Genomic DNA, 15,426 nt, shown 5'->3' on the forward strand with positions numbered 1-15,426 from the left:
TTCAACCTGAAAATCAATTAGCAGCAATCAAACCGTACAGAAATACTGTTTAGCATGAAGTAAATAGCATAACATTCTGATGATTCTTAGGTTTCAGCCCTTGTCACTGAAGAGGGATTCATGAAACTTCAGAAAGCGACAAACTAGGCTTCAAACTCACAGGTTCGCTCATTCAATTCCATGGTGTCGTTGTTGGCACAGGCGAGCTCCCTAGAAATCTGTTTGTCCTCTTCGTTCTTTGCAAACCAGCGGTCGCACTGGAACCTGAAGGTCTTGTTAATGCTGTCATCTTTTACATCGATGTATTCCAAATGCCATCCTGGTCCGATGCCTTTAAAGAAGAGGAAACGTGTTAAAGACACGGATATCTCTGGCAATAGGGAACCGACCAAAGGGAACCGACCAATGTAGTGGATCTGCATGCTTTCCATTTTTGAAGAAAAAAACAAATTGAATAAAGAAAACAAAGTTGGTTTTATACTTTCAAGATGCAGCCATAAGGAAATCAATTTTTAGGCCTGCAATAATTACATTTCTTTGCACACATCAAATTTAAAAATTGACTGGATCATCTACACATTCATAGCATAAAAGTTACCAGCCTATCTTGGGGGAAAAGCAATCCACCTGAGATGGTTTATGCAGCAGTGGAAGTCCTGACTTAGGGCAGACTGACTTTAAACACAGAACAGCAGCAGAACAATTTTAGACAATCCTTTCCATTGAATGTGGCACAAGATGACCGTGGATAGCAGGCTTGATCCTCCATTCTAACACTCCTGGCAAGAACCAAAAAATATACCCTCTTCTACAAAAAACACTGAATTATGTAGACAAAATGTAGTCATTCCCCTGTATCCTATACTCCTACCCCCCACCCCCTCCAACCCCCCAGAGAGCTACAATATTCATCCACCTATGATTGACTGGCTTTTGACACTGTGAATCATACCATTCTATTGTCTCAGCCCCAAAATGTGACGGTGATGTCGGACAATTGGTTCAAGAGTATTCTCTCTGATAGAGACCAGACAGTAAATATCTGCCCATTTACTTCAGAACCCATTGAGCTAGGCTGTGGTGTTCCCCAAGGGTCCCCTTTATAGCCACTGCTTTTCAGTTTATATACGTAGCCCTTGATCAGTATCTTACAAAGGTTCCAGCTACAATACCACTCATACGCGGATGATACACAAATGTTCGTCAAAGTATCTGGCCCTCCCTAAACATTCACCCCCTTGGTGGAAAGTCTAGCCAAGGTGTATGACTGGCTGTCCAGCAATGGCTTGCAACTCAACCCCAGTAAAACAGAGGTATTACTTCTTGGTCCGAAATCGATGCTTAACAAGCCTCACTGTACTCCCAACCCCCCTCAACTTTTTAGGCTTCCCATCTCTTACGCCTCACGGGTGAGAAATCCGAGGATCTTATGGGATCAGGATTTATCATTCTCATCGCAAATCAACAAAGTCTGTAGAGCAGCGTTCTTTCGCCTTCGGCTATTAAAAAAAACCTGAGCCTTTATCTCACAGGAATATTGACATCTTGTCACTGATAACCTGATTAACTCTTACATTGATTGATTATGGCAAAATGCCTTATATGCTATTTGCAGAATGCTCAATTACACATACTCGAAAACATCCAGAATGCAGCGGTACCCCTTTTTTCCAGCTCCCTAAAGCTACATCTATCACACCTTACCGGCAAGAACTTCACTGGCTTCCAGTCCAGTAGAGGGTACACTTTAAAATATGTAAATGTAAACTGGGCCTGGCCCCACCTTACCTAAGCTTCACTGTTAAAATGGTATCACCCAGCAAGGTGTTTAAGGTAAGCGCACAATACTCTTTTGGTAATCCCTTGCACACGTTCCTGTTCCAGGGGGACGGACGCTTTGCAGTAATTGGCCCCACATTGTGGAGAAAACGTCCTTTAAAGTTTCGAAAGGCTGACACGCTACTGACGTTAAGGAAAAACCTGAAAACCTTTCTAAAATATTCTAAAGACCTATTCTAAACTAAATACATAAATAAATAAATAAATAAATAAATAAATAAATACAATTTTAAAAAACAATACACATTTACAAAACAAAAACAGAAAGTTAACAGTCGGGGCTAGAAAATAACAGAAAGGAAGCCGAAGAGGAAAGGAAAGATTTGATGATGGAAATTGACAGAAAAAGTTGATCTGCTTGATAAGAGTGGAGTCTTCCAGAGGGGCGAAGACTATAGCAGAACACAGATCAGAAATGACATGTGGTATGGAAATCAAGGGTTAAAAAGAAAGTATTGAGGAAGGGCGATGGAGATTAACACAGAGACAATTTTGAGCAATGAGCAGATAAAACAAAATGGAAAGCAGGGTGGAAGGGCTCGGAAAATCTCAAATAGAGACCACTTTATGAGCGATCATGTGACAAGCAGGTCGGAAGGACCACATCCAAGATGTTTTTGAGGGTGGCTTGCCATGTTGGCAATTCCTTTTGTCTTGCTACGCATGTTTTCCTTCAGAACACGTTGCAGAAAATGCATTTTTGTACATTGGACAATACATTTCTTTTTGGATTTGTCCACTTAGCAGTGATGTGACTTGATGCCTGGCAGTCTGTCACAACGGCAACAGTAGGTAGAAAAATACAAATATGTACCTACCCACACTGCGCTGGTGCTGTTACCTATTTTGGGATTACAGGGATTATTATAATGATAATGATTTGCACATATAACATACATACAATTATCATTCAACCGAAGCTGGTACTCATTTAACAACCTCACAAGGATGAAAGGCAGAGTTGGTCTTGCCAGGATTTGAACCTGCGTCCTGCAGATCACAGCAGCGAGTGCTCAACCCGCTGAGCTTTTTTTATCCGACCAGCTTGTCAGAATGGTCTAATTTTGGTTCGTGTCTAGTAGAGGGTTCTGCTACAACTACCATACTTTTGGCAGGGTGAAGGGTGGATCCAAGTGGGGTTCCTCCATCCACTGGAGGAAGTTGGCACATATGGCTTTGTCCGTGGTGGGATTTCCCACCACTGTTCCAGTGGATATAAATGCTGATAAAAGCAATCAATATTCAATTGGTATCAAAACTTCTTTATGCCAATAGAGTTGTCAAAAAACGACCATGCCAGCAACTGGATACAGTAGAAAACATTTCTAAAACTAGTCTATTAGATTTCTTAGAAAGGCATTCACAGCTTAGAATTGAGCTCAAACAAACCTTTATTAACCATAGACCGGTCGGGACTCCCATAAACTGTTAGGATCTATGTGATCACTGCACCGCCCGTTACTGTGACGGCCAAAATGCCGAGGCCAGTAACGGCACAGCACAGTGATCATATGGATCACTGTGCCCCTTCCCTTGGCCTGCATTACCCCTCCCAACCCCCCACTCCACTTACCTTTAGGGCAGCACACGCATTAGTGTGCCTCCCGTACTCTGCGATCCCTGCAGTGTCAGCTCCTCCCACTAACGTGGGTTGGAACTAACGCCGTATGGTGCTTTTCTTTTTTTTCTTATGTGTCCCCCGCTTTCCGAAATGGTAAGCGGGGAACACCCCCGCAACACCCGACCCCCATTACTGTGCCCAGGAAGAGCGGGGACACCCCTGCACCCCACGCTCTGCTTGGGCGCAATAAATGTCACCCTCATTTTGTGCGCCTCCAAAGTCGCATTGACTGCGGGGGCGCACAAATGAGGGCGACATTTTTGTACAATACCAACTATTAGACACATTGACCATGTGTTATCTTGCTTGGTGCAGAAAGAAGTACAGTAACAGCCCACTCAACAGAAATACTGATTATGCACAGGATTGCGTCATGCTTGACTATATGCTGTGGACAAGCTTTCCGTACCTGCCCATTGAGCACAATGGGAGCTGGATGGGTTCACGTGGTGGGGCAAGGGCAAAGGGGGGACCAGGCTGGACAGGTGATAGGAAACGAGGCACACACCGAACATGAGTCACAGGCGTGCCCCCCCCATGGTAGAACTCAAAATGATATGGTGGGGTCATTGGGATGTACCGCTCTGAAAGGAGTCACACCTGGAAAGTCACAGAGGACAGTGGAGACATGTTATAATGTGTAATGGCTCTGGAGTGGAATTCTACCCTGTAGAATTCCACTCTTGTTCTGATGTCATGTTTGCATTTGTTGAATGTTCCACATTCCAAGAACAACGGTTATGAGTTTAAGTGGAGGACTGTAATGTAGGTTGAGCGCTGCTGGGCTCAGGTTGGTTGCCATTAACTAGTTCCTCACTACCCTCCCGGATAGTGGAGCCCTATCCGGGAGGGTAGTGAGGAACTAGTTAACTTGCAGCCCATGGTTAGAGGGGCGGCTGTAGATCCCCGGGGGGTTGAGGAACATTCCATCCCTATTTCTGCGCATGATTCTGATGTTGGTAACGTTCCGGTCGAGGAATGTGAGGTGTCCACTTCTGGGGCGGCCGACTCTGCCCTAACTCATGCTCATTCTGTCAGGGAGAGGAAGGTTCCCTCCAAATATAAAGATTATGTTTTGGGTGCTATTGCTCGTTAGCACAGTTTTATGTGGGTGCTGTTGCTCGTTAGCACAGTTTTATGTTTTCTTGCCTGTTCGCTTCTTATGAGGACTCCTTAGCTTTAGTTGGGACTAGTGTTTAGCTGGGTACGTGTGTCTGTCTGTGTGTTTGCTGTGCGTGTGTGTGTCTGTGAGTGTGCATGTATGTGTGTGTGGCTTCAAGAGGGTTGTTTCTTTTGTTGAGTAAGGGGGGGGGGTGTTATAATGTGTAATGGCTCTGGAGTGGAATTCTACCCTGTAGAATTCCACTCTTGTTCTGATGTCATGTTTGCATTTGTTGAATGTTCCACATTCCAAGAACAACGGTTATGAGTTTAAGTGGAGAGCTGTAATGTAGGCTGAGCGCTGCTGGGCTCAGGTTGGTTGCCATTAAAGGATCTTCACTTACCTACAGTGTACGCTTCCTTATTACAAGACACCACTACAGAAAAGAGGAAATGGTGTAGACCAGGATTGCGAACAAGGGAGACCAGCTAAGGTGGTGAGTACACCTAAAAATGGGTGAAAGGAGGCAGCAGAATCAAGAGGAACATTGCAGGAGGTGGGAGGTGGGGGAAAGAGGTTACTAGGATGGGCAAAAGTGACAGCAATTCAGGCAATGCCATTTATATGACTATGATCCGCTTTGACAAAACCCAGACTTCTTTATTTGGGATTCATTGGTAACAGCCACAAGAATAAAGGACACCATTACACTGTACTTGTAAATTGTGTAAAGACTACTTTTAAATGCTATCTACTATTAGGGTGTACCGCAAGCTGACAGCACCATTTTTTCTAATAAATACTTTATTGACAGAGGTAAGGGGAATACCTCGGAGTGCTGCCGCTGCTGCTTACTGCATTTTAATAGTGGACGGCATTAGCACACCCTCTTACGGTTTATACCCCCTATAAATTTCACTTGTTTATTTGGGTCCTGCACCTATGGGGCAGTGACTAGCACATTGCCCTCCCACTCCTATTTTCACACGGCATCCCAGGTGGGCATGGGCTACCAGTAACTGCCTGTCACAGAACAAACGCTTTCCTAACCATCAATCTCTACTATGAAGAAGCTCCTCACAACAACAGCCATCAAGTCAATGAACTATCCTACCGCTTCATCCAGTGTCCTACACACTACCAAGACGTTACCTACTGAATTTGAGTTGTTCACTTCACTCTGGCCATTGGTTCTACATCCCTCCTTTACCCACCGCGCCTCGTTACCTGCTACATCAGATCAGGGTTCTGCATCAGTCCCAACCTCCCTCAGAGGACCATTACTTCACTCTGGCTCACAATCGGAAAATCAACACTCATTTGTGAATTCTCTCATCCTAGTCGTCCTTGACCCCACCGTTCTTTGACATCCTTTATATGAACTATCGGAATCACAGCTTAAGCCGTGGTTATCACGCAGGAGTATTTTTCCCTGACTCTGCTCAATGCAAGGTAGGCGCAAGCCCATTCTTGGAGATCTATGAAAACCTTCTCACAAATACATCACTCGGCCCACTGCCTCCTTTGCAAACCATGCCCTCGGTGCCTCTTTTCTTCCTTTATCTTTCTTGTCGTCTCCATTATTTGGTTTTCCTCCCTTTTTCTAACCTTGTCTCGACCCTAGTCTATCTCTGTGGGTCACCAAGCAAGCACTTCGCCTTCAAATTGGTCACCATGGTGGCGTTGATTTGTTTTTTGTTTCGGTACGATTGACCGCGGCCAGCATAGGTGAGTACCAAAAGAGGATCCTTCCAACAAATATACAAATACCCTCTCTGCTATGTATTTTCGAAAACAAATTTGGGAGATCTCCTCCTGTGGGAATATATTAAACAACAACTTGTACTGAAGAAAGATTCTTTAACAAATTGCTAAGTAGTGGAAAACGCAGAGTGCTTGGGATCATGGGAGTAGCCACATACATGGCAGAGAGGGAGATGAGTTTTAGCAATTTAAAAAGAAAAATAATTCATATCAATTCAGATTTATTTCATTTTAAATATACAAACACAGAATGATGCGGAACTCATGCATGCAGCATATTATTGATTATAGAGTAAACAACACCTTATAAAAACGTCACAGTGTAGTTTAGACCAAAACATACAGAGCTTATAAGACACCACTTAGAGCAACCACTGAATGTATCTACAATCATAGATAGTGAAATGAGGTTGATGGAAGACGGTTTGGTCAAGGAGTTGGGTAAATCTTGAGGGGGGAATTCGGCCTGCCTGGAATGTACACCTACATTAAAAGACAACAAACTATCATTTCAAAAAAAGCTGAATGAGGTAGCAGTAGGTAAGATTTAGAGAAAAAAAAGATGGTTTGTGCCCTCAGTGGGAGGGAGGGAACAGGGGGTGAGCATGTAGATGCAGAGTGGTTTGATGGGGAAAGAAAAAACAGGGAAATGGAGTCAACACCGGATGAACCAACAATGAAATAAACATGTTTAGAATCAGCAATCATTGTTCTGCAACTTTGGAATTAGACAGGACATTTTCACCAGCATAATCAAAATACTGATAATGAAATGTCATCATCTATTCTTCATGGGGAGATACATTTCTTTATATAACAAAAAGATCAATACGTCAAGACCCAAAAACTCCCCCCAAAAATTCAAAGTCTCAGTGGGTCATCTGCAAACCCCAAACACGTCATCAATTTATCTCTGCAGAAGAGAATATATTTATGCCATACAGGATGTGCACGTGTATGATCAGTTTCAAACTTGAACATAAATGTGTTGGCATATGAAGGTGCCATGATGGCCATCATCGAGGAGCCTGAGATCTGTAGATAGAATTATTATTTTTTTTTAAATGAAAGTAAGAATTATCAGCAAGGAACATCAGTAACATAATAATACATTCCTTGGCTGATCCTATTTCTCCTTGTTGCAACAGGGCACATTCAACTGCCTCAAGACCTAAAGAATGGGAAATGGAAGTGTACAATTATTTGACGTTTATAGTAAATAGAATGTCTGACTTTTCCATTTGTATTCCTTTAAGCTTATTTAAATAATGTGTGGCATCTTTCATGTAGGTCGCTGTTGCCTGAATCAAGGGTTGTAAGATTTAGTCTATATACTTGCCCAATGGTTGTAAAATACCATCAGCTGCTGACACAATGGATCTGCGTGGTGGTTGTCAAATGCCTTTGTGTATTTTGGGTAGGAGATAGAAATTGAGTATTCCTGGGGAATTTGGTATGTAAGAATGTTCTACTTTTTTCATGTATCCATTCCTTATCCTCTGCCTTTTGTAGAATACAAGTCAGTGCTTCATGTCTCTCGTTGATGGGGTCTGTCTGTGTCCCCTAGTTGTCTGAGGCATTCTGAATCATATGCGATAGAGTCTTGAATGACCAAAGCACCCACTTTGTCTGCTGGACGTATAGTAATGCTTTCATCAGTGTTTAAAGATTTAATAAGGGAGAGTCCCCCCCCCTGTTCAAATTGTTATATTTTTCCTCCCGTAATTGATCTTGCTGATGTCATCCAAACAGATTTATGAAAAATATCGATGGTACTGTTAGGAACAGGTCGCCCAAATGTATTCTTGGGTCTAAATTCAATGTACTATAGCTTGTACTCCATGTGCGTCGATTCCTCTCTCTCTATTTCTGCAAGATATATTTTAAGTGTCATCTTGCGGGTGAACCTAAAGAGGTCCACCTTGGTTTTGAATCTGGTAGTGCTGTGTGTAGGGACAAAGTTAAGACCTCTCTGTAGAGTTCAAATCTCTTTTATGCGTAGAGTTCTATTGGAGATGTTCACTTCTAAGTTCTCCTGTGCTGAAACCTGGTTTGCATCTGGGAATTTCGAGAATTTCCTCTTCCCCCGCCTTGCTCTTTCTTTCCTTGCGCTTTGTTCCAGAAAATTACTTGTTTATCTAGTTTCTGTGTGTAAAGAGGTGCCTGCTTGTTCTGACGTTCCTACTCCAGTGCTAGTCTCAGATTGTGGTGTCTCTGTATTGCTGCTCTCTCTATCTGTGCCTCACCTTCCCATCAAACTGCATCCAACAGGAGTAAATTAGACCATTCCTTTTCCAGAAATCACTGTATTGCGATCCCCAAAAGCATTCTTGCTCGCCTCGCCTTATCAATATCCAGATGTCACTACTTGCGATAGTTCTCTAAACTCGCAACAATACCAGATGTATGTGAAAGACAAATAGCCTTTAGTCAAGCTATCAAGCTTGTTTGAGAACCAGCACCGACTTGACAATGCCACTGCCACATGCAAAACTGGAGGGATCAGAATCAGCTCCCCATCAATGTAGCAAGGCCAGATGTACTGCTGGTGGGAACCAATATACATACTCCACTACCCTTTGACTGGGCCTCTTGATTAGCCCTCTTCCTGACCCTTCGTCCAAGGTCAGAAGCACAGGAATCACCTTTCATAAGAAGATGTCATTTCTTCCTCAAATCAACAATGTTGCCAAACTTTCTCCACCTTGATTTTCATCTCTGAAAGACTACACTAGTACAGTCCAACACTAGATCTAGTACTTTCATACATCCATTACTGCAATGAAATCTACAGACGGTTCCCGGCTGAGCCTACACCAAAGCTTATGTATCCCTGGAACTTTGCTTGTTCATGTCACTTTTGCCTCAAACACTCCAACCACCTCGTTCAAGCCCTGAACAAACTGCACTGTTACAAATGAAATAGAAGATAACCTTTGTGACTTTCCCTTTAGTACTCAAAGCCCTGCATGGCAAAGCGCCTGCCTACATGCAATACCTGAAGGTGCCATATTAGCCACTCAGCTGCCTAATGGTGTCTTCTGAACTCCAACTAACGCCCTATCCTGGAAGATACAAATGTTTCCAAAGAAAACTTCTTAACTTTGGAACTCTCATCCACCTAACACTTCACCTTTCAGCTGATTTTGTTAAGTTATTTTCTTTTTCATAAAAGGTTTCACCTGAAACCTATTATAAGAAATTTAAATCATGAGTTTCCAAGATGTCCGCCGATGAGTGAGGACGTGTGGTCTTGTGTTCTGTCCCGGGCCTGTGCTCTGTCTGAGCGCAGGCTGGGCCCACCCGTGAAGAGACAGCAGATTGCCCAGGACTGCAGCTGAGGTTGAGATCAGCGAGCGGAGAGATGAGGGAAGCCCCCCCCACTGCAACCGGCAAAAGAAGAGCAAAGGAGGGCAGCTGACGCTGCCCCTGGGCAAGGATCTGAGCCGTTGGAGGGAGCCCCTGCAGCAGTTCCGAAGGCCACTTTGCAGCCTGCAGCGGCTTCATAAAGATGGCCAAAGCACCCGCCGGGCGTCCAGTACACGGGCAGAGACTGCGGCTGGCACCGGGAGCCGCCACCAGTGGAGGAAGGTGTGGCCCGCAGAGTGCACCACTGGGGTACTTGAACGTTAAGGAGAGACTCCAAGGGAACTTGGCGCAGTGCCAGCGGGGACCCGGAGGGTGAGTGGGGTGGCATCCTGGGTCTCGTGTGTGGGACGGGAAAGAGCGGCAGGAGCAGTGGTGCCAGTGATGCCCCAGGAATGGGCGGGAAGAAGCCCAGGCCTATATGTGCAAACAAGTGGCAGAGATAAGGGACAGACCTGGGCCAGCAGCGGTGCAAGGGGTGTAAATGCCCATGTGCTAGAGGGCATCTGAAGCAGCCCCTCCCCACGCATCGCAGAACACTGGTCCTATACGGAGGCCATAGGTACGGACCCAGGTCCAGAGTGGTGTAAAGGGAGAAGGCACCCAGGAACCAAGCGCCGCTATAGGAGTGTACCCAAAGTTACCTCTGCCCAAGTGCTCCACGGACCATAGATGCAAGGATGAGTCCATATTGAGGGGGGCTGAGGTCATTGTGGAGGCCTGGAAGAGCAGTGACCAGATTTTAAAGCGTCAGAAAGCATGGCACTAGACTATATAAGAGCAGTGGGGCAACAACACAACGGGTTGTGCCTGAGGTTAACAAGGGTCTCCGGCCCAGTACAAATGGATCTTGACAGGGAAAGGCACTAGGAGCCGACGGGCAGATGCCCAGGTGGTGGCTGCGTCTCTGTGCCAGCAGAGGGGGTGTGCGGACCACAGAGAGGGTGCTGGTACTGGTGGCAAAAGAAGGAGGTAGGGCTAGGTCTGGAGTAAGCTATGAAGGGAGAGCAGGAGCGAGGGTGACTTCCAGATGCCAGGAGCAAAAGGTAAAGTACGCCGGCCCCACAAAACACTCTCCCCATTCCCCAGGAAGGGCAACTGGAGCACTGCTGGAAGCAGCATGGTGAGGAGGTAACGGCCACCAATGAAGGCCAACACGAGAGAGTGATGGTAAGGATCTGGGGAAAGATAACATGGCCCTCAGCAAGGATGACCTAAAGAAATGCCTCAGAGATCTGCAGGGAAGGATGATGGCCACCTTTCAAGACCAGTTCGCATCATTGAAAGAAGAGTTAAGAAGCTCCCTGAAGGAGGTGAAAGGATAAGTGAGGAGCTTGGGAGATAGAGTGGATATCACGGAACAGGCCCTAACGGACGTGTCAGAGAGAGGTCAAGCAAGCGTCACAATAAATGGCTCACAGGTTCAACAGTTTCATGAACTGGCGTTGACGACGCTACAAGTGTAGGGCCATGGGGTCAGTGAAAAGAGCGCTCAATGAGAAGCATATGCCCTACAAATGGACCTTCCCCTTTGGCTTGCTCTTTACACTGGATGGGACACAACATCGCATAACGACCAGGCCCTGTTGCACCTAGAGGAAGAGGATGGAGACACAGCGCGGCGGATCAGGTGCTCCCAACACGTGGGAGCAGACAGTGGGAATGCTCTAAGGTGTCGGGGACGTCGGGGGGCATGTCTGAAGAGGCCACATGCATGTGCAGAGGAGGGGACAGGTTGAGGAGGCAGGCATAGGCTCGCTGGTCTGCAAAGCTGGAATGTGGCGGGGGAAGTAGGGGAAGGTGAGAAGGGTGGGAAACGTCATGGAGGGGAATGTGAATGGGGCAGCCGGGTGGGTGGGGATGTAGCAGGTGGAGCTGGACATCAACTTAATGATGAAGCTGGCCTGGGATGGAAGCGGGATGGTCAGGGTGAGTTCTTGGAGTCTGTCGGGAGGTATTGGTAACCTCTGAGGGGGTGTGCCCCAGGTGTTTATTTAGTCCAGAGCGACGGGGTTGGTACCCGAGGGAATCGTAGGATCTAATTTCGGACCTGGGAGGGGGAGGGGGAAAGGGAATGGGGTAGAGATATAGTTGGGGGAGTTGCAATAAATGGGAGGATGGGGGTAGGGATGCAGCAGCAGTGGTATTGGTGTACGACGGATGGGATGCAGCAAGATGGCAACAGGGACAGAGAGGCGAAATGCCCCGCAGAGCTTTCAGGGTGTTGACACATAATGTGAGGGGGTTAAGCGCAAGAAGATAGAAGCACAAATAAAAAAGGGGGAATATGGACATTATAATGTTGTAAGAAACGCACATAAGAAAAGCGGATAAAACCAAGTTCTGGTTCAGACAGTTCTCGAAGATTTATCAAGCTAATGCCCAGGGGAAAACGGCAGGGGTGATAAGTGGGTTCAAGGATTCGCTTAAAGCCCAGATCATACATATGCAGGCCTCTCTGGAAGGCAGGTACTTATTCTTACGGGTGCAGATGGAACACAGGCAGGTCACCCTGACGACGGTGTATGTGCCCAATGTGAGGCTAGATGGATTTCTGTGGGATGTAGCTATCAAATTAAGGTGCTTTGCAGTAGGCGGATCATTCTCACTGGGGACCTTAAAGTGGCATAGAACCCTCACACTGACAGGAGCTTGGGGGCATGCTCTGGAGTGATTGGGCCCTCACGCTCCCTGGTGGATAGCTTTGACAACTTGGCCGTTCGGGATGTCTGGCGGACCTTGAAGGGAGAAGAAAGGGGGTGCACTTGCTTTTCACAGGTCTACCAGTCATTGTCCAGAATAGAGTGCATATGGGTGACGGCCAAGCTGATGGGGCATGGTGGGGAGGTGGAACTGGTGGCAATTTCATCATTGGACCATGCCTCATTAGTTGTAACAATTAGGGACCAGTGGGAGCAGAGGGGATCATGGGGCTGGACGTTCCCAGGGTAGTTGCTAAAAGACAGAACGGTTGCGGATGCTATAGGGGACAAGACAGATTGGTACTTCACCACCAACGACACTCAAGATGCCACCCAGGAAGGGATCTGGCATGACTTTAAAGCAGTGATGAGGGGATAACTAATACCGCTCAGGGCTCAGAAGAACACGCATACACAATGTAAAGGAAAGCAAAGACCAATATCAGAATATGTTCTTGTGAGGTGTCTGTACTCTGACCACCAGAATTACCAGAGACCGGCCTCATACCAGGTACTGTGCTCTGGAAAGAAAGAAAGAGGACATCATCAGTTTTGGTAATAATTCGATTTTCCCAATAATGGACTTGACTTTTTCGGTAGCTTAGGCCAAGCAAGTAGGTTCACTGCCACAGCCCAAGGTTATTGAATTTCCTCCAATAAACTCGCATCTGGGATAGATGGATGACACTCACTAATGGCCCTCTGGAAATCCTTAAAGACTGTCTATAGGCTTCTTATTTACTTAGTGTCCCTGTTGCTTTGCGTGATGCTTACTCAAACTTGTATTTGTGTCTGTCACACATAAAAGCAATCATCACATATACAACCTTAAATTAAATGTATCTACACCTACATTTTTGTTATTCTTTTGCGCTCTGTTTCTATTCTCTATTTCTATTGGATTAAATGTAGGTTCTATAAATACTCTGAGTAAATAAGCACATAACAAACTTGAAATTCTGCCTGGTCGGGCAATTTTGCACAGAGGTGTATAGATCCACCGTGTACAATGTGGATTTTGCATTGGTCAGCCAGTGCACATGGCATTTTTCACTGACCTGATGGTGATAATGTTGGGGTCTAATTTTGTGGGACTGGTGCAAAACCAGTGCAAACTTTCCCTGGTAGAAGTGCAAAGCCAGTGAACTTCATTTGGTCTATCCCACAATATGGTGTATGGGCCAAGCACTGAAGCACTGCAAAGGCTCCCCAGTACAAATGAAAATCCAGTGACCTTTATGTGGCGTTTCGTACATCTATCACATATGCTATGAAAATAAATGGTTCAAATCTCTCTAAATTATCATCATCATCAAATAACTTTATTTCGGCACTAAGCCATCAAAGTATTTCACAGCAAATACAGAACATCCCAGATAACCTACACAAAAATTCATATTGAAAATAAGTTAAATTAGGTGCTATGTCACTAGGGCCCGGTTTCATCCCGTAGGGATCTCTTTTTGTGACAGGAGCTTCACGGCACGATTTGTCAAAAAGATTGCTGCAGCATTAATGTGCCATTTGCCCTGGAGGTCTGGTCCCAGGGGGGTCCCCCAGTATCCTTTCCCCAATGGGACAGCATTTTCTCCCGAGAGCACAGTACAGTGGGGTATGTTTTCCAGAGGTTGAGCACTGAGGTCTATTGCCCTATTCTCCAGAGGGTGAAATCTTCTATCAAAACTCAATATGCCCTTAGCCGTACCTGGGTCCCTGAAATGTATTCTGATTGGATTAAAGGCATTTCCCTCCTGTTGGGATAACCTAGTGCAGCTGATGATTGGCTCCCGGGTTCCAAACAGACACCCCCTTACTGCCTGGATCCAATGCATGCATTTATTTAAATGCGCTTCCCTGGGTTCATCATAGTTTTAGGCCAGTTTCAGGACCTTGTGTATGTATATTGGCTCCCCTGCCTAAAGTACTATTGGCCTGCTGGATTTGGTGATGGAAATAGGTGGGACACGGCACGTCTTACTTACTACCTTATCAGATGAAGCATTTACCCTGGGTACACTCTCTGCCTTCGGGCTGGGAATCTGCATCAATGGGGAAGAGGCAGAATGTTGAATGTTCTTTGTGGAGTCACAACCGTGTGGCTCTGTCATGGGCAGTGGCCCTTTACCAGCTGGGGCGCTTATGATGTTGGTGCATGTTTTGGAACCGCTGTTGGCCCCCTCTTACCCTGCGTGTCGCTGGTGTTATCCGGTCAAGTTTCAGGTGGTATTCATCCGGCTTTTTCGCCGATTTGTTTAGGGCCCTTTTTCCACCATCTATATCATGTGCAAAGCCCCCCTTGTCCACACCCTTCCCAACTACTTCATGCAGGGATAAAACTAAATTCTTTAGTATCAGGATTTTAGACAGGACAATGATGCATTGGCACTCTTAAAGCTCTGGGCCCCCGCTCGCCAAGCTGTTTCAAAGTATGCTTTGCCACTTGCTCGCAGGGATGTAATGGACTAGATGATCAGCTGTCCAGCGGGGCGCCACCAATTGTCCCTGTTGTCATGCCCAGCATCCACTCAACCACATTTCCCCTGTTTTCAATCTGGCGATTTTCACCACCCAACAGTAATCCATTCTAAGACCCCTGTAGGCAGGTAATTTGTTTAATAGGCCAAAGGGGTTCGTCGGTACTGTCCATCTTGGGTGGGATTCTGCTCCCCTCCCCACTTGATACATCAATCTCGGTGATGGTGGGGGGGTTGATGACACTCCAACCGGCAGCGGCGAGTGCAATGGGAGCTGCAGTAGGTAGGAGTGACAATATTGTTGTCATTAATTTCCCCTGTAGCCGCACACAAGTGAGATCCAGGGAGGATCGACGGCAGGCCGTTGGGAAGCTTTATTGATCCACAGAGATCTTGGTCCGATGGTCAATGGGCCGATGCCCTGATTGACACGGGTCACTCCCAAAGTCGTGCCTTTCTTTTGATGAACATATACACTTATCAGCCTTGGTTGGGGCCTTGGTGTTATGTACAGTGTTTCCCACTAGCCCCCAAGGGTCCAGGCTGACATCAGCATTG

At 46.0% G+C, this 15,426-nt stretch overlaps 1 protein-coding gene across 2 annotated transcripts in view; it reads right to left on the reverse strand.

The window, feature by feature from the left end:
• Positions 1-15,426, reverse strand: part of LOXHD1 (lipoxygenase homology PLAT domains 1) — a 1,234,736-nt gene that overhangs the window by 22,910 nt on the left and 1,196,400 nt on the right. For both annotated transcript variants that reach the window (XM_069626921.1, XM_069626920.1), the window contains one exon: positions 161-331. In XM_069626921.1, the coding sequence (XP_069483022.1) occupies positions 161-331 (171 nt within the window). The remainder of the gene's footprint in view (positions 1-160; positions 332-15,426) is intronic.

This window comes from Ambystoma mexicanum, chromosome 6p, assembly GCF_040938575.1.
Source record: "Ambystoma mexicanum isolate Mex_15411 chromosome 6p, UKY_AmexF1_1, whole genome shotgun sequence".
In the NCBI taxonomy this organism is placed as follows: Eukaryota; Metazoa; Chordata; class Amphibia; order Caudata; family Ambystomatidae; genus Ambystoma; species Ambystoma mexicanum.